The 24,274-nt window shown below is 32.4% G+C and overlaps 1 protein-coding gene and 1 long non-coding RNA gene across 4 annotated transcripts in view; one reads left to right on the forward strand and one right to left on the reverse strand.

Moving 5' to 3' along the window:
• Positions 1–951: 951 nt before the first annotated feature.
• Positions 952–11,677, reverse strand: LOC144851765 (uncharacterized). The gene is made up of 2 exons (XR_013614222.1): positions 11,546–11,677; positions 952–4,313 (listed from the first exon to the last, which is right to left on the reverse strand). It is a non-coding gene; the product is annotated as an uncharacterized LOC144851765 (long non-coding RNA).
• A 1,255-nt stretch (positions 11,678–12,932) lies between these two features.
• LOC144851753 (dual E2 ubiquitin-conjugating enzyme/E3 ubiquitin-protein ligase BIRC6-like) overlaps positions 12,933–24,274 on the forward strand; it is a 40,228-nt gene continuing 28,886 nt past the window's right edge. For all 3 annotated transcript variants that reach the window (XM_078709350.1, XM_078709351.1, XM_078709352.1), the window contains exons 1-14: positions 12,933–13,112; positions 14,667–14,848; positions 15,479–15,616; positions 16,005–16,264; positions 16,601–16,646; positions 17,238–17,320; positions 17,790–17,913; positions 18,452–18,660; positions 19,912–19,970; positions 20,440–20,511; positions 21,224–22,663; positions 22,766–22,991; positions 23,415–23,560; positions 23,898–24,257. In XM_078709350.1, coding sequence (XP_078565476.1) covers positions 12,938–13,112; positions 14,667–14,848; positions 15,479–15,616; positions 16,005–16,264; positions 16,601–16,646; positions 17,238–17,320; positions 17,790–17,913; positions 18,452–18,660; positions 19,912–19,970; positions 20,440–20,511; positions 21,224–22,663; positions 22,766–22,991; positions 23,415–23,560; positions 23,898–24,257 — 3,520 coding nt within the window. In that variant the 5' untranslated portion in view covers positions 12,933–12,937. The remainder of the gene's footprint in view (positions 13,113–14,666; positions 14,849–15,478; positions 15,617–16,004; positions 16,265–16,600; positions 16,647–17,237; positions 17,321–17,789; positions 17,914–18,451; positions 18,661–19,911; positions 19,971–20,439; positions 20,512–21,223; positions 22,664–22,765; positions 22,992–23,414; positions 23,561–23,897; positions 24,258–24,274) is intronic.

The raw sequence follows: 24,274 nt of genomic DNA on the forward strand, positions 1-24,274 counted from the left end.
GTATGTTTATCTATTTATCGTCGATCGTTATCGCCCTAGTGTAAATGGGCCTTTACACACTTGTTATTCGGTCACCAGACCGAACTCTGGTCAGTGTGGACATACAACAACCCAAAATGAAGAATCATGAGAAAACTCAGTATTAGACATTTAGGACATGGGCCAATTTTGTTGTCCAAATTCAACGTCCATGGTTGTTCGTATCATGCCGAGCGGGTGAATTACCACCCGAGGACCACTACTGCCGAACGAGCATTTAACCGATCTGATGTGGAAACATATTACTATTTATATATATACATAAATATAATAAAAATATAATGTAAAGAATTACTTTATTTCAGGTAGTACTGCAAAACAAATTGTCTACACACACGATTGTTACAAATACAACATTTTAAGATATATAAGTTTTGTACGGATCAAAAGATAAAATGTTATAATTCTAAAACATTTAAACTAATCCTATTATTAAATTTCATACATTGAAATGCAAGAATAACATCTACATTTAATTAAACTATATACAGAATACTACGTACTGTAGAAAGATGTTTTTCCCAGCTGTGACGCGTACCAAATACATTGAGAATCTCAATTGAAAATCCAAGTATATTCTTAAATGTATTCGAGAGTTTACATTAGAGTTGCGAAGAACATCTTGTACATGACTCCCTATCCCAGTATACATTATCATAATATCATAACATATATACAGAATATAGTGTATAATGTTGTATAATTTGGTAATAATAATCTTCGAAGGATACTAACATGTTTATAAATATTACAAATGTTACCAGGAGACACATACACAGTCATGATTTAGTTTGTAATACTGTTACAACATTGAGAAATGTTTAAGATTTACTGTCGCTCATTAGTTGTAGTAACGAGCCAATAAACTGAGAATTCGAATTGATCATACTTTATTTTATTTATAACTTTCAATATAAATTCACCTTTCAATTTATGGAGAAACTTTCGCCTGTTTTTCATTGAGCGAATTTATTATGCGTATCCATTCATTTGACTTTTTTCGGGGAAAAAACGCGCACCATCTGAGCTCAAGAATGTTCGATTCGTGCAAATAGATTTACATATAGAGTGGAAAACAGGCTTAACTTTTTTATACTTACTAAAGAAACCCAATTCTAAAATATCTTACGATAGTATAGTACATGTATTAGGCTTACACTCATGCACAAAATATTAGCCGCCAATTGTATAGTATCAAAATGTTTATCTGTTTTTTTATACGAGTTAAAATTATTATGAATTTATCAGTATAGTACTTTCTGTATTAAGTGATCTGATGTGCAAATCTAGAAAATCAATCGATTTTGGAAAAAGCAATATTGATTCAGGTACTGATTGAGCAATTTCAACAATATTAAAGTACACGATTGCTTTTGGTTGGGAAGGTGTGGAAGTAGTGGATTTACAAGTCAGGTATGAGAGACGACAACCAAAATCGAGAAGGGCACAGCACTTACAATACCAAAGTAAATATGCACTTTATATTTAATACTAAATTGAGACCAATGTTTGTGGTCTTAAAATTCCAGGCATATTTAATATAATTCTGATTAATTAAATGTAATAGAGACAAAAGATTAATATTCTAAATACAATTACACAAACCAACAGTGGTGTTGGGAATCTATGCGTGCTAGCTTACCTGGATAAACTGACATTAGCCCTTTCTCCTCGAAGAGCGAGATATAACTCGAAAGTAGAAATTCTCATTGAACACCCCTCTCCACAAATGGTATAGTCCATGAACTATGCTATGTGAGCCTCCCTACAAACCACCATCATCATTTCTAATTTTCGAGTTATATCTCTCTCTTCGAGGAGAAAGGGCTATTGTCGGTTTATCCAGGTAAGCTAGGCACGAAATAGACTTAAAGTTGATTTAAGTATTAGAGGAAGACGTGTAACCACGATTTTATTTTTTTTTATAGTAAATTATAAATAATTATAGACTACATTTCAACGAATTGTTGTCTCAACAACGTCTCTTTTATCTCTAGACATCATCTTGTCTCCATTAGTAAGAGAATACTCTGTAAAGATATTATACCTATGTCTACTAGTAAAATTATAGAATACACTTCAACTAATAACAACATGAAGCACGTGATTTCAAGATATAAAAAAATCAACATATATAACTCTAATATTTGTAAATCCAAATGCAAATTACTGAAAAAAGAACAATGCTGTGGGTATCAGTGGCTGGATCTCAATAGAGATACAAAATAAAATAAGTAAAAACCTAAATCAAAACAATAAAGTAAAACAGCAGAAAAATTAGCACGAATTTGTATAATATATAATAGTAACTATTGTAATTTGTATGGTAATGTTATCATAAAGGTAGAGTACAGTAGCTTTTATAATGTAGAATTTAAAGATATGATCTTGTCTTGTTTTATATATAACATTTATGTTCAATTCTATAATATAATATTCATTTTGGTGGCAACCCTTGGATTAGGAATTTCATCTCTTTCCCAAACACTTGTTTTATTATGGAGGAGTTCTCAATGGTTTTATTTTATAATTTGCACATTATTTTACCATGTATACAGTTAGAAGTATTAGTTTCTCTATGCGTTTAATATTTATAATTTTATAAAATGATATATTCATAAAAATATAAAACATAATTGGTTTTCTTCACTTTTTTCAGACTTTGTTTTCTAATTATCATATATCAAACGTAATAGTGGACCCTCTATATGTTGAGAAGAATGTCAAATTTGGCTTCATATACTAGTCTCTCTATCACATAGCATTTACCTATGTTATTACAATATGTATTACAGTTGAAAATACCTATTTCAACAACTTAATGTCCTACTGTAGATAAATAATACACCCTCTGGTTGTTTGCTTAATACTGTTGTGACTCAACAATATCAATCCCTTCAGCAAGTAAAAAATAAAACCTGAAATCGCCACAGGTAGATAAGTCCAAAATTACGAATTTCAGCGTTTGACAAATGCGACGATGACCTTCCACTTGATTGTCAAGCTTAACAACTTTTTCTGAAGGTTATGCGTCAGGTAGACATTAACTTGAATAATAATTCCATTTCTGAATATACTTCAGTTTGATAAATACAATAAATTATCATCTGCTCTCACATTTGGTTAAATATAATTTGGATATTTTTAATAAAGAAATTCACATGAATATATTGCATATACTGTGCCAGTTCACTTAAGCTGTAAATATTATAATACTGTATACTGTATATAACTTTTTAAGTGGTAAAGTGGGGATTGTAGTTTAAATACTGTAATGAGGCTCACCCTCCCAAATTTTATATTATTTTCATGAAATATTACATTATAATAATGATAATTACCAACCCACCCACTATCTTTTGGTTTAAAACATTCCAGGTCAAAGGTTAAAAATGATCGCATTTATTGCATTTATCCGATAATTATCTGATTTGAATGAGATAATTATTGGTTAATTTTTCTAGAGTGGAATCGGTTAAACCTCGTATCCACAGGCAGTTTACCGGTTAAATATCGGTAATTTTTATTGGTTAATTATCAGTTAATTTTTGGTTGGGGAAACACGGCCATAGTGTTATCAATTTACATACAGCTCCAGGAGTGGGAATCAGGTCATTAGCACAATGGGGAACGCACTTCCTTTAACAGCTAAAATGAAACTTTTTGAAAAACTATTAATACTGTATCTATTCCTGATTTTCTACCTTGATCACACAAAAAATCCCAACCTCTGTTTTGAACTACTACTTTGGTCACATACAATGGAAGTTTTTCAAATCTAATGCATGTGTACAAAGTAAACCCATTTTATTCCTTTAAAATTCCTGGAACTTTGATGTGAACTAATCATGAACAACTTTTAATGTACAAAATAGCTATTTTCAGCTTCTGTGTGAACCACTGCTAGTGATGCTTGTTGTCATAGTCTAGTATTCTATACCCTTATAAACTTTTATGTTTGTATTTCCGAAATCTCCATCACAGAGCACACTTGGTATTGCAGGACTGGATATGTATGTATTCCTGGCTTCACATTTAAAGAACAATAAAAGTTACTAATATACAGGTGTATCATGCAGGAAGAAACTGTGCATTTAAGAAGAGCTATAAAAATCCAAAAATGTTCAGATGCCTGGCTTCTTAGGTTTAGACTTGGTATTTCCGCCTCCACTTTTTTTACCGCCAAACATCATGTTTGTCCGAACCTTCTTACCTCCTGATGAGTTTGATCCAGTGGAGTTCGCATTTCCCATTTCAATTCCTTATTCAGAATTCTATGACAAAAAAGAAATTTTCAAATATTATAATATCATGTCCATGTACAGTGCAACCAACAACTAAAGTTTGGTCATTTTCCAGCACTGAGTGGCTTATCTTAAGAGATTCTGCTGAATGTAGCCTTCACGTCCCAAAAGACCTTAGTTCCTCAGTAGAGGTTCATGATAATATGTGCCTTTACATATATTTCATTTATTTAAGCTATTTTAATGGCTAGGTGCAGGAAAAAAATGTCTATGGATCATACATTCCAATAATTATCGATCTATAGTTTCCTCTATGTTTCATAATTTTTGGGATTTTATTTGTGTAACACAAGCTTGCATTACACCAAATCATCTAGGACCAAGACCAGCTGATGTTTAAAACCATATTCATGTTTCTAAAAAGTAAATGTATTCAAACAACAAACAAATATTTAGCATCAATACAGTAATTGAATTGAAAGACTGACGTTTGTATGACGTGAGGTCCATCCATAATATAGATATAAATCACATTGTTAGACTAATGATTAAATTATTAATTGTGATTTATTGTTCATTATTAACTTTGATTGATTGAGCGTTCTAAATAGTTGTCTTTGGAACAGATTACAACTCCCTGGATAATTGGTATAAACAAACGAGAACGAAGTCTGTATAAATTATCACGCTGATTCATTTATAAACCCACCATGCAATAATATTAATAACTTTAAGCCCCTACCACTATAATCAAACACAATCCAAATATAATATTCAAAGGTTATTAATACCTTTCATATCCAGTATCATCAATTATTTTTTATCTTTGAGTTTTGGTTCATAAAATAAAAATGTTATTATGCTGGTATGAAAATGAATATCTGATACCCAAGAGTCATTTTTTATTACATATCATATTGATATTGTTTCTTATTTCCTTTTCTAGTTCCTACAGATGCAATAACACTCTGTAGCTTACAGTTTTTCTGTGTAAACTTATAATATATTTTGGGATTTCAGTTTATATCCTCTTACCATATATTATATCATCTGAGGCTGTATTAAGGAGAGCATCCATGTTTAAATCACCATGTTCAATTTTTTGAAGACAGTTTGGAGAGAGTGGCCAGCTAGCCATTTAGGCTAGTAGCCAATAAAGCGGGCTTCCCCCAAATAATCACAAATACAAATATATTTTACACAAGATGCTCTACACAAACAAAGTCTTATTACAAATCTCAATTGTTGGTGTCCCCTTAATAGGCATCTGTATTTAACTGTATGTACAATTTTGAGTATACACATCATTTGTAGACATCCCTCTTTTCTGACACCACTATTTGGGGACACCCATATTTAGGGGCACTCCCATTAAGGGGACACTTGGTTTGGTCCCATAGGTGTCCCCTATTTTAATTCAATATATTGCAGTATTTACATGACATTTTATAGATTATCAGTCAATGATGCCATAGGGTCACGAATGCAATCACAGATCGATTCTGAATATTAATTTGTAATTCATATGAGTGCATTTAATCTTTATATTCGATTGAGATTTTTCTTTACGTCAACATTGATTATGGTAATAGAAATCTTCTATAAAGAGACAGTGTATTATCCTGATTGCAATTGGAATTGATTATTTGTGATCTACTCTAGTTGAATATCTGAACCTAGATTCCTGACTGTATTATTTCGTTTTGGAAATACCCGATTCTGTGTATAAGAGAGATTAGCCCATACCAAAAAAGCGACCACACACGTAAAAGGCCTACAGTATTTATACTAGGTCGACAACAAGTAATGATAAATAAACATTTAATCTATAAAAAACAAGTTTTTTTAAATATAGTATATGTATTATATGTCTTCTGGAAAATAAATGAATTGAATTGAATTGAATGGTTACCCTATTGTTTTAGATGAACATTTCTTTTGTTTTCTGTTGTTTGTTTCTGTCATTATTTTTTTATTATCAGGATTAAAGGAGAATAATAAATTAAAAATCACTGGACACTTCTAATCAGGAGACATCCCCAAACAGATACTTTGTTTGGTCCTGAAGGTGTCCCCTTAATAGAGGTTCTATATTATATTACACATTCTTTATGCACATATTTATGTGCAGAAAAATGATTGTCAATTTCAATATAAAAAATAATTTGCAAGTTAATGGTGTGTGGCATTATTGCAAACATTATCACAATAATTGAACGCTGGTAAATATTAGATTGTATTATAATGAATACACTTGATGTAATTTAAAATATTTTTTTTAGAAACTCTAATAGCATAAATGTTGTGAGACGATAAACTAAAGTCACATTTTAGTAATAAAAGTACAATCTACATAAATACGAATATGAATAAAAATGAATCAATTTAGTTTACAGGGAATATTTTTGGTAGTGTAGGATAGGAACATAATTTCTTATTTATCTACTATCATAATTAATAAATAAATAAATGAATTTATACTTTAAAAAACACACATAAAACATCTTGAATATAGTACAGTAAATGGATACAAAATAAGATGTTTGTATTTCGTCTCAGTTGTTACAACTGGAAATATGATTTCCTTTGGCATTGAATAATAACACTTCAAATAATCTTTCGCTTTAAATTTAAAAAAAAAACAGATTAAAAAAGAAATTGAGTTTGGTTGATTAATACTTTTATTAAATTGGCTGCCAGTAATATTTAACATATATCTTAATATTTTTGTTAAGTAATAAAAGTGTCAAAAGTTACATACAGTACAGTATATCATCATCTATTCTTTACAATTTTTTGTTCTTTTCCCTATAAAAAACTAAAAATCTCAACATCATTATAAAAGACGCAAAGAAAATAGTAACTATACAGTATCATAATAACAACAACATCCCAATGGCCTAGCAATATAAATGTAAGTCATCAAAAACTGGGTCTATGGCAAATAAATGGCAGAAAACCTCCCACCTGCCCAAACGTCATCATCATCATCGACAGGAATGGAACAAATTATTTGTCGCAATTCCAATTGCAGTTGCTGCTGCCGGTTAACTAAAAGTATTCATCAATTATTATTTCAAGGACTCAAAATGTGAAAAGTATTACAAATGGGATATTACACTTAATCAATGGTATTATAATATTCAATTCTGTACTGTACTATTCTGTATGTGCTTTTTGCTTAAAATGAAGTACCATTGATAGGTTGCAGTAGTTGATCTCAAGTAGTTGAGGCCAATTCTATTTAATTCAATTTTTTTTATGTCAAACTCATAAATATGGCTTAAAGATATATTGTCCCCCTGAACAATTTTTTTTGTTCAATATGCCATTTTCAGGCCTTGTCTTTTACAAATCATAGGTGTGCTACAAATTGCACTCCTCAATACATTCAGGGGTGCTGTAGGTGTGCTGTTTGTAGCACCAAATTTAAGCTTGTTGTAAATCGCACTCCTCAAGGGCAGTTTAGGAGTGTGTTAGATGAGTGATCGCACTCACTCGCCTTAAAAGACAAGGCCTGCATTTTAATGTCAACTAATAGTTATCCACTTTGACCAAAAATTGGATCGGGAAAAAACAATGTACAGTATACCTACAAATTTAAGCAAAAAAATAGTCAAATTGGCTGCCAGCCAATGGATTTTTGGTTGAATTTAACCATTTATTTTATCATTTTATGAGTGAAATGAAAAATGAAAACTTTAATTTTTTCCGTTTTTTTTTTCTAAAAAGTGATTAACTTTATTAAAACTACAAAATAATGTATTCAAAGTCTGATTTTATTAATCTTTATTTTTCATGTTTTTGGGGGAATACAAGACAATATTTAACATTTTATTTGCTTGACATAGGGAAGTAAAACACCAACAAAATCACAGGCTTGATGTCATAAAGTGGATACATTTTAGTTACTGCAGTAACTGCAGAAGAATAATTTTTAAATGGTTCCTTTTACAACAATCATGTATAACCCAGTCACAATGAGTAACAATTGATTATCTTTGCCTTTCACAACCATCACAATGAGGTCTGTCTGAATTCCTGATCCATGGTTAGAATAATTTACTGCATAACACCATCTAAAATAATGACTAAATATTAAAAAAATATAATGCAGTTTATTGTCATGCTGTTTTTAAATGTTAATAGGATGCATGTCATTTAAAATTCAGAATTTTAATTTCTAAAATGCAAATTGAGCAATAAAAATTGTTGTTTATAAATTTTTAAAAGTTTATTGTTAACAAATTATGCAAGAATTATATGAAAATATAACTGAATTTTAATCACCTTTGGTGCATTCCAAATATATTGATATATTTTGTATAATTTAATAAATAAAAATATTTAAAAAATAAAATAATATTTTAATGACTAAAAATGAATTTATTCCTTAATTTTTTATTTCAAGTCTGTAGAAACATGCACCTTTAAATTACAAAAAAATTTATCAAAGAACCGCAGCCAATTAAGCTAATGCATACAATAATAGGTTTCCATTCGGAAATATCAGACGAATTGGAAGAGTGGTAGAATTTCTTATAAATTCTAATTGAAATGAGATTCTATGCAAAAGCTGAAGAGAAAACCAAGCTACATTTAATATTTGACGAAATATTCAGTAAAATATGCTTTTGTTATTAATATTCATTCAAGTCATTTATATTCACGACGACTGTCCCACTTATAAATTATACTTGAAGTATATATCAAATGTATTCTTTTAATAACAGTTTCTAAGCTTATATTGCTTAATAACACGACATTGCGTTAATGTATACTGTATGACTCTATTGAGTAAATTCAATGAAGGTGCTGTGAACTCATTTAGAGTTTGCTTTAATAACGTTACGTAACGTAACTACTGAAATTGCCTAGTTATAATAACGCAAGCATTGATGTTTATAACAAATAACGTTCCCTCTTTCTATGAATATTGGAGGAACTCCATACATAGTTTTAAGAACAGAATTCATGACAGTTACAATAGTCTGATTCAAACCATAGTTAACATACTTCCACAATCCAACCTACATCAGCGTTGGTGCAAATTGGTATTTTAGGATAATGTAATTTTGTGGAAGTTGCTTATATTGTTAATTTCCTGGTGAAATTGTTTTTCTTTTTGTTTTTGTATGATTTGTATATGGATGTACCATCCGAAAAAAAAAGAACGAACGACTGAATGAATTAAATGGGGAAACATATGTCAAATGTCGGTACAAAAAAAAGGAGGGTGGAAGGGTTCAGTACTTTCCTACCCAATCAACAGTCCATTAAAAAATAAATAATATTCATTGAAATTAGAAATCTGTTTTTTATACAACATATTTTCTACTGTAGATTGGATGTAGGTTTACTCTCACATCTCACAAAATTATGCAACAACTATAAACCTGTCATTTATAAACTTAGTATAATTCATGTACTGCAAATCATTATCATTTATAAAACATTCACGTCTTGGGGGAACAGAATACATTATTGCCAGGCAGGCAAATTACAGACAATTTAAAATACAACTAAACTTATAATTGACAGATCTTTTTTTTCTTGATTACTTTGCATGAATTTAGTACTTTTAGCAACATACATTTTCGTCAATTCTAGTACTTACTAAAACTCTTGTTAAGAGGATGCCTTTGGGGCCTAACAAAGTGTCCCCTTTAATAAAAGGTTAGACATAATGTAACAAGGTATTGTCCCACATTCATTTTACAGCAAAGTGTCCCATTTTTTGAGGTATCCCAAAGGAGGGATTTGCACTACTGCATTAAAAATATTTATGTAAAACTGCAGAGCTGACAAGCAAAACAATATCAAACTGAACAGGAACATTGTAAACACAATTGGTGTTGATGAGCATGGTCGTAGCCACCAGTACGGTTGGTAATATTTCAACCGCACCACTTTATTTCTTGTGGCTACATCATTGTTGAGGTAACAGTACACTTGTACTGTTAACAATACGTCAATATAATTATAAAATGGTGTTAGTTGAAGTGTGATTGAATTACCAAGCGACTTCACATTAACGGTAAACATCAATTACAATGAGACATTGTACGTAAGTGCTGACAGACAATCATTATAATGTTCCGGAAGGTGTCATGGTAAAACCACTGTTTGCACAACCTCTTTCAAACACACAATAAGCATTACCGTACCTCTCACAATCAGTTAACAAGATGATCATGCATGATATCACTGACAGTGCAAAGTTGTTGTTGTATTTTGCAAGGGAGGGGAGAGGAGGATATAACAGAATAACCCCTTCTTTAGGACACGCCCACTAACTTAACAATCAAGTAATGCAATGTAACATTAACCACTAACATCAGGGTCTCCATGGGATCCATCCAAGATTCTTTTTAACAGGAGAGTGCTAATACAGTATGTAATATTAATAGTCTGTCAGAAATAGATACAAAGTGGAATCTCCTTGGTTCTACTACTATTTAGGTATTTCATTTGAGATTTTTCACAATTGCGAGAACCTTGAAGATTCTTTTGACAGTAAGCAAACAGGATACTATCAAATATCAACAAGCATATCAGCAGAATAACAATAAGAATCCACTCAGGAGTACAAAACAAACACGCCAAATTGTTATTTCATTTCGTATGTTGACATCTAAATTAGTACTACTTCAGTTATCTCAAATATTAAATCTGTTCTGTCAAAAACACTTTGATATAAATTTAATTGTAAAGAAAATTGTACTTTGAAAAAAAATAATTGGTAAGTTTATTTTTTATTGGAAGGTATAAAAAATCTTAACCTGTAAGCCAAAAGAACTGATAAACTTTAAAAGGATCGACATATATCCTATGACGTTGGATTGGAATATCTTTAATTATAGATAATTACAACCCAAAAAAGTGTTATAGTAAGGTTCTACTGTATAAGTAATAGTAAATCACATGATTCTTAAAATCTGTGCTGCATGCAGAGGGCAGATTTAAAAGAAAACAAAACATGTACATTTATTAATTTCTAAAAACTATGGCTCCCTGAATCTTAGCCTTTGTCTTGTCTAACTCATCACACACACTAGGACAGTGGTTGCTTTAATACTGAGCTTACTTTGGGACCCACCTCCATGGGACCCTAAACAAAACTTTACCAGTTGCTTTACCTCCATGGGAGACATCTGATTGCATGGCAACCAGCCGATGCTTTCATTGGTTTTAATACTCATAACAAAGACAAAAGTGTAAACGGGATTGACTTAAGATTTATTGCTAAAACGTAAACTTACCTGAGCTAAAAATAGGCGATAAGTGTGCAAAACAAGCTGTTTAAAAATAAGTACATCTACACTTGCTCAGTGTCGAATAAGCTGTGAGCAGTTTTTTGTTGTTTTTCAATTCCTGGGTGAATTCATTGAGGCGTAACGGTAATCATACGAGGCGCAATTCGCGGTTTTGTTTATTGACGGATATTTACACTTAATCAATGCTGATCAATAAATGTACGTATTACGTCATAACACCTGTTGTTCGTGAGAAGAACTACTTTGTGCTATTGTTTCTTTTCTTCTTTGATGTGCGATTAAGACTTCAACAATTTGAAATTGAGTTTTGAACACTAAAAACTACTGTAATAGACTATGGGAATGGGGCATCAATTTCGGATCATGTATAGGTAGATTTTTTTCTAAATCTTTAAAATATTAAATTAAATATAAATACAGTAATATTATATTTACGTTATATGCATCACTTCCCGCACGGTAACTTATAAAACAGTCGAAACAATCAATTACCGATTTCAATAATTAGTACTATCATAAATGGTATCCCGATTCAAATATCAAAATTGAAATTAATCTAATTAGTTAAAAAGGGGGTACTGAATTGAACTTTATTGTATCAGTCTAATGAGATATGCAACAAGTATACAGTAAATAAATAAATATAAAAAAGTATGCTTTGTCATGACGTGTGTACCCATCCACATGTCAGATTACTATTCTCTATTATAAATAGCCGATCTCCTTTGATCACCAAGGCAATCTAACAACAGGATGCTAAGCACCGGAGATCAAAGGGTTTATCTGTGGCTGCGACATGATCAGTTCCACACCCCTTAACCGAAACTGCGCGCCATGTGAATGTGTACATCGAACAGCACGCTGTGGCATTTGCCGCAGCCAGGCATAATATCAAAGGACCGTTACGAGTGCCTATCTTGGCAACTTTGACTTTGGACTAGGAAGTCGCCTAGCACCATTATAGAGCGCGCTGTTGATTCATTTTAATTTGCCAGACGCTAAAGAAAAAGACAATTTTTGTTTGATGATTTCAGAAAATAAAATATGAGGGCACATTTACTGATTTTACTTTAATTTTATTTCATCGTACAGACAATATTAAATTATGTAACGAAATCTTGAATAAAAATGTCGAATCATAGGCCTAGGCCTAGTGCTCTGCCCACCGATAGGTAGCATGTCGTATTTAGTACTTAGAACATTATTTTATTTACATGAAGCGTATTGATGTATTGATAATAGATATTTAATATATAATAAAAAAATAACCATGGAGGTACATAACCAAAAAACTTTTTCCTTACGGACTTATTTATCTGTATGGGGGCGCTGTTTCAATTTGGAAAACCCCTATTTAATATGACGTCATCATGAAAGATGGCTGCCATGGATTGGCGTATAATTGAAGACGGCAGTTTGTCGATTGGAGAGAAAACTAGAGGAATTTCATACCATCCAAAACTAAATACTCTTTTGGTAGTAACTGAAGATTCCAGTCTTCAAGTATTGGACGTTAATACCGGTGTCATCCTTCAAAAGTCAACGCTATGTGGTAAATATGTTTAGGCCTGGCCTATCTTCCTATCTCTGTTGTGTGAGCTGTGTGTGATGAGCGTATTGATGGATGATAGCCTACTCTACCGGGACTCACCACGCCTGTATTTTATGCTTGGTCACTAGCAAGATATAAACTGGTTAAAATTGGGTTATTGGGAAGTTTTTGATCGTTGTTAATACATTGGTTAGGCCCAGAGGAGGCTTAAATGTTAACCCAAAACTATATCATAATATGTTAAAAATTAATATTTAAATTTAATACTGTAAATTTGTTTTTTAAATTTTAATAAGTCTCGTTTTGTTTTTATTGAATATAGGCCTAGTTCATTGATTGCACAACATTATGTAAGATGTTGCAATTTTGTATTACATTCTAGATAATAACATTGAAAATGAATGTTATAATTGAACAGTATTTTTTGGCAATAAATACAAAAATAATTTATTGCAAATTATGAACAAAATACAGTCAATCAAAGGACTAAAAATGTGCATATAATTTATTTTGATTAACATGATGGGCAATACATGGGGAATAATTTTGTTTGAAAGTGCATGTAAACCAGTTTAAAGTTAATGCTTTACATTAAAAGAATTCCCAAGGAGAGCCCTGTATAATAAGCTTTTGTTTAAAACTAGTAATGGATAATGCATTTGTCAATTGTATGACCCACTATACGACCTCCGGGAGAGGTGCGTCATTTACAAATAATTATTGACGCAGGGGTGTCTGTGTCAAAAAACCTAGCTGGTACGTCACATCAATGAACAATGGTGTGTCAATGTCCGTCACTTTACCACCCACCCACGGCATGGTCACAGTGTGTAAAAATGGGTGCGTCATGGTCACCTAAAGGTAAGTTACATTTTTGACACACGGGTGCGTCATGGTATTCATAAGGTATGATGCACATCGGACAAATGACGCACATCGGACAAATGACGCACCTCTCCCGGGGGTTGTATAGTGGGTCATACATTTGATAAGTGCATAATGATATTATAGTACAGACCTACTCTACTCCGACTGGCAGTGGCAGTACATTATTAAAATGGTAGAAACTATTGCATACACTTAATACACAATCAACCAATCAGATGACAATGATGCACACTTGATTGTGCTATAATATTCATTAACAGCTTACATAAATTAGTCAAAAGAGTTCCATTTGTCAAAGATTACTATTTTTTAAGGTTGATTTACACTGGAGAACAAAGAGTAACAAAAAAACTGACCAACATAATACTTGTACCTAATGTATTGTATGCAGACAGTTATAGGGAATGTTTCCAGTATTTGTGTGTAGTATACTGTATATTTTAGCAGTAATACTGTTATCAGGGATTATGTCAATCCAAAATAATTATTTTACTGCAGCAACTATATTTCTTTATTGCAATTTTAGTTTTTATAAGCCTTAAATGTTTATGATGCAGTCTCTGAAATATATGATTACCTCAAAAAAGGTAAAGAGTAAACAAAATATAGTTACTGCAGTAACTGTAGTAAAAGAAAATGTTGGCAACATTCAATTTTGTGTTACAGCTGATCCAGGATCATCTGTAGAGTGCAAGTATTTAAATGAGGTAGAGCAAGTGCTCTTCAAGTCAGACTGTGTTGTTGGCCTGCGTAAAGACATCAGCGGAGTTCTTCTACTTGATTCAGCTTTGCAAGCTCCAGTCAGCAAGACCGATGACTTTGTTGTTGTTGAGCTTACTCATTCCGAGGTGAGGACTCTTAAACCCTGCTTAGGACAGCCCTATTCCATGGACACACCTATTCAAGGGACACACCCCTATTCAAGGGACACACTTATTCAAGTGATATACCTATTCAGGGACACACCTATTTAAGAGACACACCTACTCATGAGACACGCCTATTCAAGGGATATACCTATTCAGGGACACACCTATTTAAGAGACACACCTATTCAAGGGACTCGCCTATTCAAGGGATATACCTATTCAGGGACACACCTATTTAAGAGACATGCTTATTCAATGAAAACGCCTATTCAAGGGACACACCTATTTAAGAGACAGAGACTGTGATATACAGTAAATGAGGAGTACTACTGTATGTTTTAACACTAAATAGTCAACCTCATTTCAAGTGACACCACTATTAAAGGAATACTTTCATGTGAAATGATTTTCCAATTGAGAGGTAATATATGTTTTAACAGTTTGGCCAACCATTATTCAAGAAAAACAATTTGTGGGTCCCGAAGTTGTCCCATTAAAAGGGGTTCTACTTAAAAGCGGAGGACCTATTTATACTCTCCCCAAGTTTACCCAGGACTATATGCAGATATTGTACACAATAAAAAATGCTTTATGCTTTCTGTATACTAGGCAATCCAGTTACTGGCCTGCTTGAAGAAGGTTGCTTTACCTGGTCAGGAGTACTTAGAAGAGGTTAGAGATGGCTTACAGATGGGAATAATGACCTGCAAGGGAGCAGTTGACCATAGTAACCATAAGGTTGCCAAGGTAAACATTACTGTTATTGTTCGTTATAATTTTTTTTAAATAATATTTAATATATAATAGCGTTTAGTTTTGGTAAAATGCAATTTCACCATTTTGACCTTGTAAAGTACATAACACAGAAAGTATATATTTAGTTATTTCCTTGTTTTACACTATTTTGTTTCCTTAATTTTTAATAGTTTTTAAACAATTTAATGAAAACATAGTGGTGAAATCACATAACTTATAGCTTAGAATAGCTCCAAAAAGTCACTTTCAGTTTTCAAAAAGGCTATAAAATTGTTGGTACGTTTTGCTTGTACTAGAAAGCTATAATCAACTTTGATTAAATATAGAAACAAGTTTTATCAATGTCAAAGATAATATTTGCATAATACTATTTTTCCAGTGGGCTACAGTCAAAATCAACCTACCCCACACAGCAATTAGTTCGGTATGCAGTAGCCTAATCGCTGTCCCGCAAAACACCAATAAACCTGGTTTATCTATAGCATCAGCTATACTTGATCGACTTGACTCCTTGTACCCAACAAATCATATACCTGACTTCACTCCTGTAAGCTCAACGCGGACTGTCGACCGGGCCTTGATGTACACTGAGGCTGCTCGTATGAAAACGTTCACAGCTTGGCCCCACATGGATTACAAGTAAATTCTTTTTTTTTTTGTAATTTTATTTTTATTGTAACACTAGCAATTGGTTTAATGATCAAGTTGGGCATTTAGACCCCATTTTGGCGTCTATATTGGATCCAAAAAGCGAATGATGTTCAAATTTTTAAAAAATCAGTCACTTTTTTACAGCGCCATTCCAAAAATCATTGCTATTGTCCCAAAAATAGCGTCATTTTGATACCTCATGTGTGAAGTAGGACAAATATACAAACTCTATATCTTATAATATATATATTTAGTTTTAGATTAAACAAGTTTTGTCATGATATTATATATTAATGTGTTGTGTGCATTGCATTTTTCTTCTAGATGGGCACTGCCTGATGCTATGGCCCAGGCTGGATTTTACCATGGAGTAAGTATTCATTCAATATATTGATACATCATCATAACTTTTTGAATAGTATTAATAATGATTTTCATGGATACACTGTAAATTTCCATAAAGGAGGCTTGCAAAACATGTAATATTTTGATATAGGTTGCTGTATAAATCTCTGTCTTCAGTATCGAACTAGTTTGACCAAAAAAGTGTGATGTGCCCAAATATGGTAGTGATATGCTTAAATATGATAGTGATATGACATCATCATGTCCATATATGGGCACATCACATTTACAAGGATACAAGGATACAAGGAAACTTTATTCATCCCAACTTGGGAAATTGTGTTGCTGTCTTATAACAATTTTGTTGTCACATAAAGTTTGATAGTGTAAACAGAGCTTTAGTAATGATATCCAGAGATACGTTATCAGAAGCTTATGAAACAATTCATATTTCAATATTATTTACATGGTCATCAAGATAATAACACACCATTGATGTTATAATAGTTATCAGATATCCACAGATACTAAATCTCCATATTAGGAAGATTACAAAACATTCAATACTTTGATTATTTTGTTATATAATATATTCATTATTCTTATATTACTGTAGCCCACGGCACCTGGTGATGATAGAGCTCTGTGCTTTACCTGCAGTGTATGTTTGGTATGCTGGGAGCCTACTGATGAACCTTGGTATGAATATTGTATTTGTTGGGAACAAGGGGCCATGTCAACATTATTCTAATGAAGTTACTGCAGAAAAAAAATTGTATTCTCTTTAACCTGTTTTTTCCCATGTGTTGTGTGGGTGGGAGGCGCACTTGCAGATAAACGGGGGAAGGTGGGGGGTTATCATGCACATTGTTTATTAAAGTGACTACCTCATAAATTTCCTACAAACTTAAAATCATACGCTAATTACAAAACAAAAATGTAGTTTACTGCAGTAAAATCATTTTGACATGGTTTCTAAGTCCTTAGAAATTGTATATATTATAGAACAATTCTGGTATTGGCAAAAGAAATAAAATAAAAAAATATTAAATATAACATAAAAGAATAAAAATATTATACTAGCGATTGTATATAAATATTATTTTCACAGTTTTGTATTTTTTGTTTGTATGTACTGAATAATTACTTTTTCTTCATATAATTACAGGTCTGAGCACGAGAGGCACTCCCCTAACTGTCCTCATGTCCGAGGAGAACACACCCAAAATGTACCTCTAGCTGCAACCCTAGCTTCTAGCCCTGCCCAAATTCACGGGAATAAAACAAACCATGTAAGTACTCATTTTGTTTACTTTTATGATAGAACTATAAAAATATCTTATTTTATAGCTGTGTACTTTAGTAATTAATGAAGTTTCAATGAATAATTTGGAAATAATTATACTACTAGATCCCATTTAAGGGGACACATTTAAGACCTAACAAAATGTCCCCTAATAGTGTCCTCTAAATATTGGTTGATATAATATATACAGTAAAACCTCTTTTAATTGGACCGAGACCCAGCAAAGTTTCCCCTTAACGGTGTTCCCTAAATATCATAGCCATATTTATTGCCTTTTGATTGGCTGTATTTTTAAAGCATTTAATTTTTTAATACATAAAAATGTTTATCATGTATTGCCTTTTCATTGGAAAATGTTCCTTTTATAAGGGCTGGCCTAATGTTAAAAAATGTGTTGCCTCTCCTCCAATTCATAGAGTGTCCCCTTAAAGAAGTACCCCCTTAATAGGGATGTCCCAAAGAGGGGTTGTACGGTATTAGTTTCAGAAAATATTCTAGCAATAATAATGTTATAATTTTTACAGATATGTTGCATAAGTTCAAGCACTAGCAAACATCATATAGCCACCGCGACTACCAATGGGAATATTTGTTTATGGGATGTTACTAGGCAACTAAAAGTGTGTAGTCAGTTCACAGTAGCATTATCAAATGAGAAATGCAAAGTTAATTCAAGAAAGTCTAAGATGGCTAAAGCTAAGGAAGCTTTCACACAAGACTGCACTCAATCAAGGTAATTTATTTAAACTTAGGTCAAACAAGGCAATTTAACAACATGATGCTAGTTCGGCCAGATCAAGTAAAAAAATCAAACACATAGGACCTTTTAAAGTACCGAAATACAATTAAATAGCAATAAAAACAATGCAATGTATGGTATACATAGCCTAGAAATTGACGACTTTGTAGGAATTTGTCGAAGCCTACCGCATTTGTTACGATAGCATATCTTATTTGTCAAGCTCAGCGTTGTTAAATTGCCTTGAGTCAATTGACTACTCTACTATTATAATCTAGCATGATTACACTCAACATATTTTCCTATTTTATTGAGGAAAAACTAAAGTGAAATCTATTCCACTATTTTTGTGGTTAAAAGTTTAAAAATAACCAAATTTGCAAGCACACAAATCCACAAGAAAGAGAAATACTTTCAGAACAAAACAAATATAAAAATTGTTTTGGTTGACCCAATTGTCTCTACTCTGTTGTTTAGCCTCTATAATATGTAAGATACATGAATACAGATTTTACATATTTCCTGCCACTTCAAATAAACTAAAATATCAAGGTTAAATATCATATTCATCTCTTGTCTACTTGAAATGTATGAAGTCAGCCCTCTTGAATTAAAAAATTTATATTTAGGGATCATGTAAAAGTTATTCTACTGCAGTTACTGCAGTAATTACATTGTTTTCACTGTATGTAGTTTATGAGGCAGTAAATAATCACTGCAGTAAATAATGTGTAAAAAAGCTTGCTTAGTAATTATGTAGTTACTGCAGTAATTACATTGTTTTCACTGCAATTATGTATGTAGTTTATGAGGCAGTAAATAATCACTGCAGTAAATAATGTGTAAAAAAGCTTGCTTACTAATTATGTAGTTACTGCAGTAATTACATTGTTTTCATTGCAATTATGTATGTAGTTTATGAGGCAGTAAATAATCACTGCAGTAAATAATGTGTAAAAAAGCTTGCTTACTAATTATGTAGTTACTGCAGTAATTACATTGTTTTCACTGTATGTAGTTTATGAGGCAGTAAATAATCACTGCAGTAAATAATGTGTAAAAAAGCTTGCTTAGTAATTATGTAGTTACTGCAGTAATTACATTGTTTTCATTGCAATGATGTATGTAGTTTATGAGGCAGTAAATAATCACTGCAGTAAATGTGTAAAAAAGCTTGCTTAGTAATTATGTAGTAACTGAAGTAAAACCATTTTGAAATGATCCCTTATTCATCCATCATTACAGTGTTAAACAAAAGCTATTAGAAGAACCAAGTGATGAGAAGAAAGATAGTGTGGAAAAAGGTAGGATATCCAATTGGCCTTGCATACAATATATTGCATAATGTATATTGCACATACAAAAGAAATAATAATAATAATATTTATTCGGCAAAAGTTCTTAAAAGTACGTTTTACATTCCATCTTGCCAGGAGCAAGTAATAGGCATGAGCCCAAACAGAAAACTGCTCTTACTCCATCATTATTATAAAACATATAAATAAAATATTATCTATCATGGTCTTATTTATAAAGAGACAGTGTTGTGTCATGTGACCACAGAAGATCTATTCTGCATTTTTGAGTTTCAACTAAGTACCATAAATATATACATATAAAGCTCTGTCTACACTATCAAACTAGTTTGTGATGTGATGTGCCCAAATATGGTAGTGATATATGGTAGTGATATGACATCATCATGTCCATATATGGGGACATAACATTGCTTGAAGAATATTAGTTGCTTTCTAATCATACTTTATGTTTTAGATGAGGGATATGGAACTATTAATGACCTTTCCATGACCTGGTCAAACACACCACCTTCTGCTGACAATATATGTAAGTTTTATTATATATGTTATATTATAGTAGTATTAAACATTAAGGTAACTCCTAGTTCTTGACAATAAAGCAAAGGAAAATTTTTATAATAAATTTTAAGCTGTAATATAACCCTTTTTAAAAATTAGGCCATTGGAATGGACATACCATATCTTTAATAATAATAATAGTGTACATAGCTCCTAATAAAATGTTTCTAAGCACTTTACACACAAAAAATGAAATATCCTAAAATAACCAAAAAAGGAAGAAAAGCTGAGGAACCATTTACATCGGTCCGTTCTCCAGCACTTTCAAGCTCCCATATGAGAGCTTGCTGGAACAGTATTCACAGGAATAAAAGGCATCTGTCTATCCTATCTTACCAAAATAAGAAGAAAAAAGATGTTGCTTGCTTTTACAAGCCTAAATACCATAGACCATTTTCACTGGCCCAAGCAAGGTTGGCCCATAGAGGCTTTAATGATTGTTCAGTCCATATAAGTAAAGTGAACATTAATTATGTAATGATAAATACTTATGATGTTGATAAATATACTGGTAATGATAATTTTTGCAATGAATTTTACATTTAAGGTAATATATGGTTCCAAAAATATTACCAACTTCAACCATGTATTTGAATCTATGGTTGTATTGATTTATATGATTTTATTTGAGGTCAATCTTATTTTTATATTTAAACATTTTTTAAATGACTTGTTTTCAGGTGAAACATTTCAAGTTACAGCCATGCATATCATTGATTGTGAAAATGCACTAAATATTGAAGAAACTGCAACGAATGGAGAAGAATCCAATTCTGTTAAAGGTTGCCAGAAAGATAAAAACTTTTGTCACATATTTGTTGGAATTCATGCTAGTTTGCCAGAAATATCAAAGGAGTTGATAAGCGAGGAAAACTCTTTATCTAATAGAACTATATTGTCAGTGTATACGACATCAGAAAAGCGCATAGAGGAAAAAAAAGCAGTAAAAGCAACAAAATCCAAAACATCACCTTTGGAATCTGGCACATTAAAAACTGGGGGCGTATCAACTTTATCAGAAATACTCATACCACAAATTATATCTTTTGATGACAAGGAGGTAAAGTATGTCGAAAGTCCTTTATCGATCCCTCCTGTGGAGGCCGTTGAACCCGTTGATGAGCCAAGCCAGGACAGTGCAATGAAAGACGACTTTCAGTGTGTAACGCAAACCAAATGCAATTTTTCCATCAAGTTGCCTCCTCATATAGAAGACGAAAATTTGTTTGTGTCTTCAATGTTTTCTAGTTTAGATCCGAATTCTATTGTAGTTGTCCTCTCCCCTGTCAACTGTTTACCCGTAAGTAAGAAGATTGATGAAACTACAAAGTGCAATATAAGGGTTAAAATTGACCAGGACGTTTCAAAAGTGAATGGTCTTGCTAAAAACCATACTGATAAAGATCCTCCAAGTAATTTCGATAACGTCGACGTCAACGGAGAACTTTGCGAAAAAATAAGCTCCGACGATACATTTGAGAATGTTACATATGTTACGCCGGATGAAGTTAATTTAGGACAATCCACAAAGAATGAAAATCCGTACGGTGGATATATTTTAGTTTATACAATCTGTTTTGATAAGTTGGGAATGATTGAAAATTTACTTCTACAAAAGTGTTTCCGGATAGAAGATCCAAGCCGTAGTTTAAGCAATATTGTTCTGCTTCCAGGGGAGTCTAATGGGGATAAAACTGATGATACTGTTGATGCATCAAATTTATACAACCCGGATGTAATGAAGAAAACTGCAACAAAATCAATTGGAGAGGATGAGATAGATGGCAGTGTAGCAGCTGAAAACCTTGGCCAATTTGCGGCTTTAACTAAAGAAGGTGGCGTTATCTTTATGGATATTGGAACCTGTGATACTCTGGCATACCTTCCGCCTTTACCAATAGACGCAGGAAGTGCAGAAAAGAAAAACATAGATAAATTTGCTGCACTCGCTTACTGTATGGGAATGGAGAGGGTTAGCGTTTGTACAGAATCAGGAGAATTGCGATTTTTACAATTAGTTCAAGGGTCAGCATCAGACCAATCACCTAGCGATGATCTTGATTGTGATGTGAACTTGTCTAATATGATGTTAGCTGATCAAGACGCTGTATTTATGCAATGTAAGTTTTATCTTTTGAAATATTTTTTACAGTCACACTTCTTAGATTGTTATAATATATAATTTAATAATATTATTTGTCAAATATCAAATTGTGTTTTAGCTTCTGAATGCCTTGTCAACCAACCAATCACAGCAGAGAACCTAAAGCAATTGACGGAATTAACCAAGTTTGAAACTTTGATTCCACGTTTCTCTGCGACTGTGCCGCCGTGCTGGACTGAGATACAACAAGAGCAGCAACAACGGCGCCACCCACAACATCTCCATCAAAGACATCATGGTGATGCCACGCAACATACACGCACATGGAAATTGTCCACCACTGGGTAATAACTACTGTACTTTTAAACTAAAGCTCAGTGTACACTATCAATCTAGTTTGACAAAAAAAGTGTGATGTGCCCAAATATGGTAGTGATCATCATGTCCATATATGTGCACATCACATTTTTTTGTCAAATACTGTAAAGTTTGATAGTGTTGGCCAAGCTTTAGTCTCATTTGTAGGCTTAGAGAGTGGAGTAGAGTTACAATCCTGGCACTAGGTCAGAGTTGAACCCGGACTTTGGAATTAGAGGACAAACCATCAAGCTACAGCTCCACTACTTGTGGTGATTGTCCTGTTTTGTTTACTTTTTCTGTATACAACAAACACATTGTAATTTTTCCAATTCTGAAGAAGATTTTTCAGAAGTATGCTCAACTACTAATGACAACATTACTAAAATTGTAAACATATTCTTTTTCAGTGCCAACGAACACCTGTTTGAACTTGTTCTGTCTAAACCTAGTGTTGTAGGTCACATTGATGTTAAGCTGAATTTTCAGCACTTCTGTGATAGGGTACCAGGCATTCAAATAACATTGTTGAAACAGACCAGTCAACATGGTTTTAGTAAGTTTATTATTGTTCTGTGGGATGTTGTAAAAATCATTCTACTGCAGTTACTGCAGTTACTACGTTTATTTACTATTTAATCTGTTTAGGTAACTATGTAACAAGGTTTTTTTAATTAACTGTAGTAGAATAATTTTGACCCTTATTATTCAATTATCTACACATGCTTACAAATCAATAGCTGTTGTGATAGCTTCAGTATTTTAGCTAGACCCCAATTTCTTCAGAAACCACAGGTTATCGAGTTCATCATATTGTGTTGGCATTACTACCTGAAACATTTTAATTGCATTTAGTTCTAATGCGAATATATTAAAATTTTTTTTCTGTTTAGGCAAAGAGCCAACTCCAGTTGATTCATTAATAGACTTCAGCATGGATATGCTTTTCTCGGATACTAAAGAACGTAAATACCAAGAAAACGTTGCCTCGTCCATGAATATGCTGCTTGGCGATATTGAAGAGGGAGCAGAAGAAAAAATGAAATCTGTTTTTCTAGAAAGTCATAAAAACGACATCATCTGCGGTCCACTTTCGCTAGATTCTGTGATCGATGTACCAGGATGTAGTGGGCTTGTGACGCTAACAAGTCATGAACTGTTACAATCAAAATATAGATCTTTCTTGCTTCATATATGTACAAGTGAATCTGTTAAACCGGACGTTAAAAGATGTAATAGATCTAATAGAAAAGGTAATGCAAACATCTTT

The sequence above is a fragment of the Antedon bifida genome, chromosome 9, assembly GCF_963402885.1.
Source record: "Antedon bifida chromosome 9, ecAntBifi1.1, whole genome shotgun sequence".
Taxonomy (NCBI): domain Eukaryota; kingdom Metazoa; phylum Echinodermata; class Crinoidea; order Comatulida; family Antedonidae; genus Antedon; species Antedon bifida.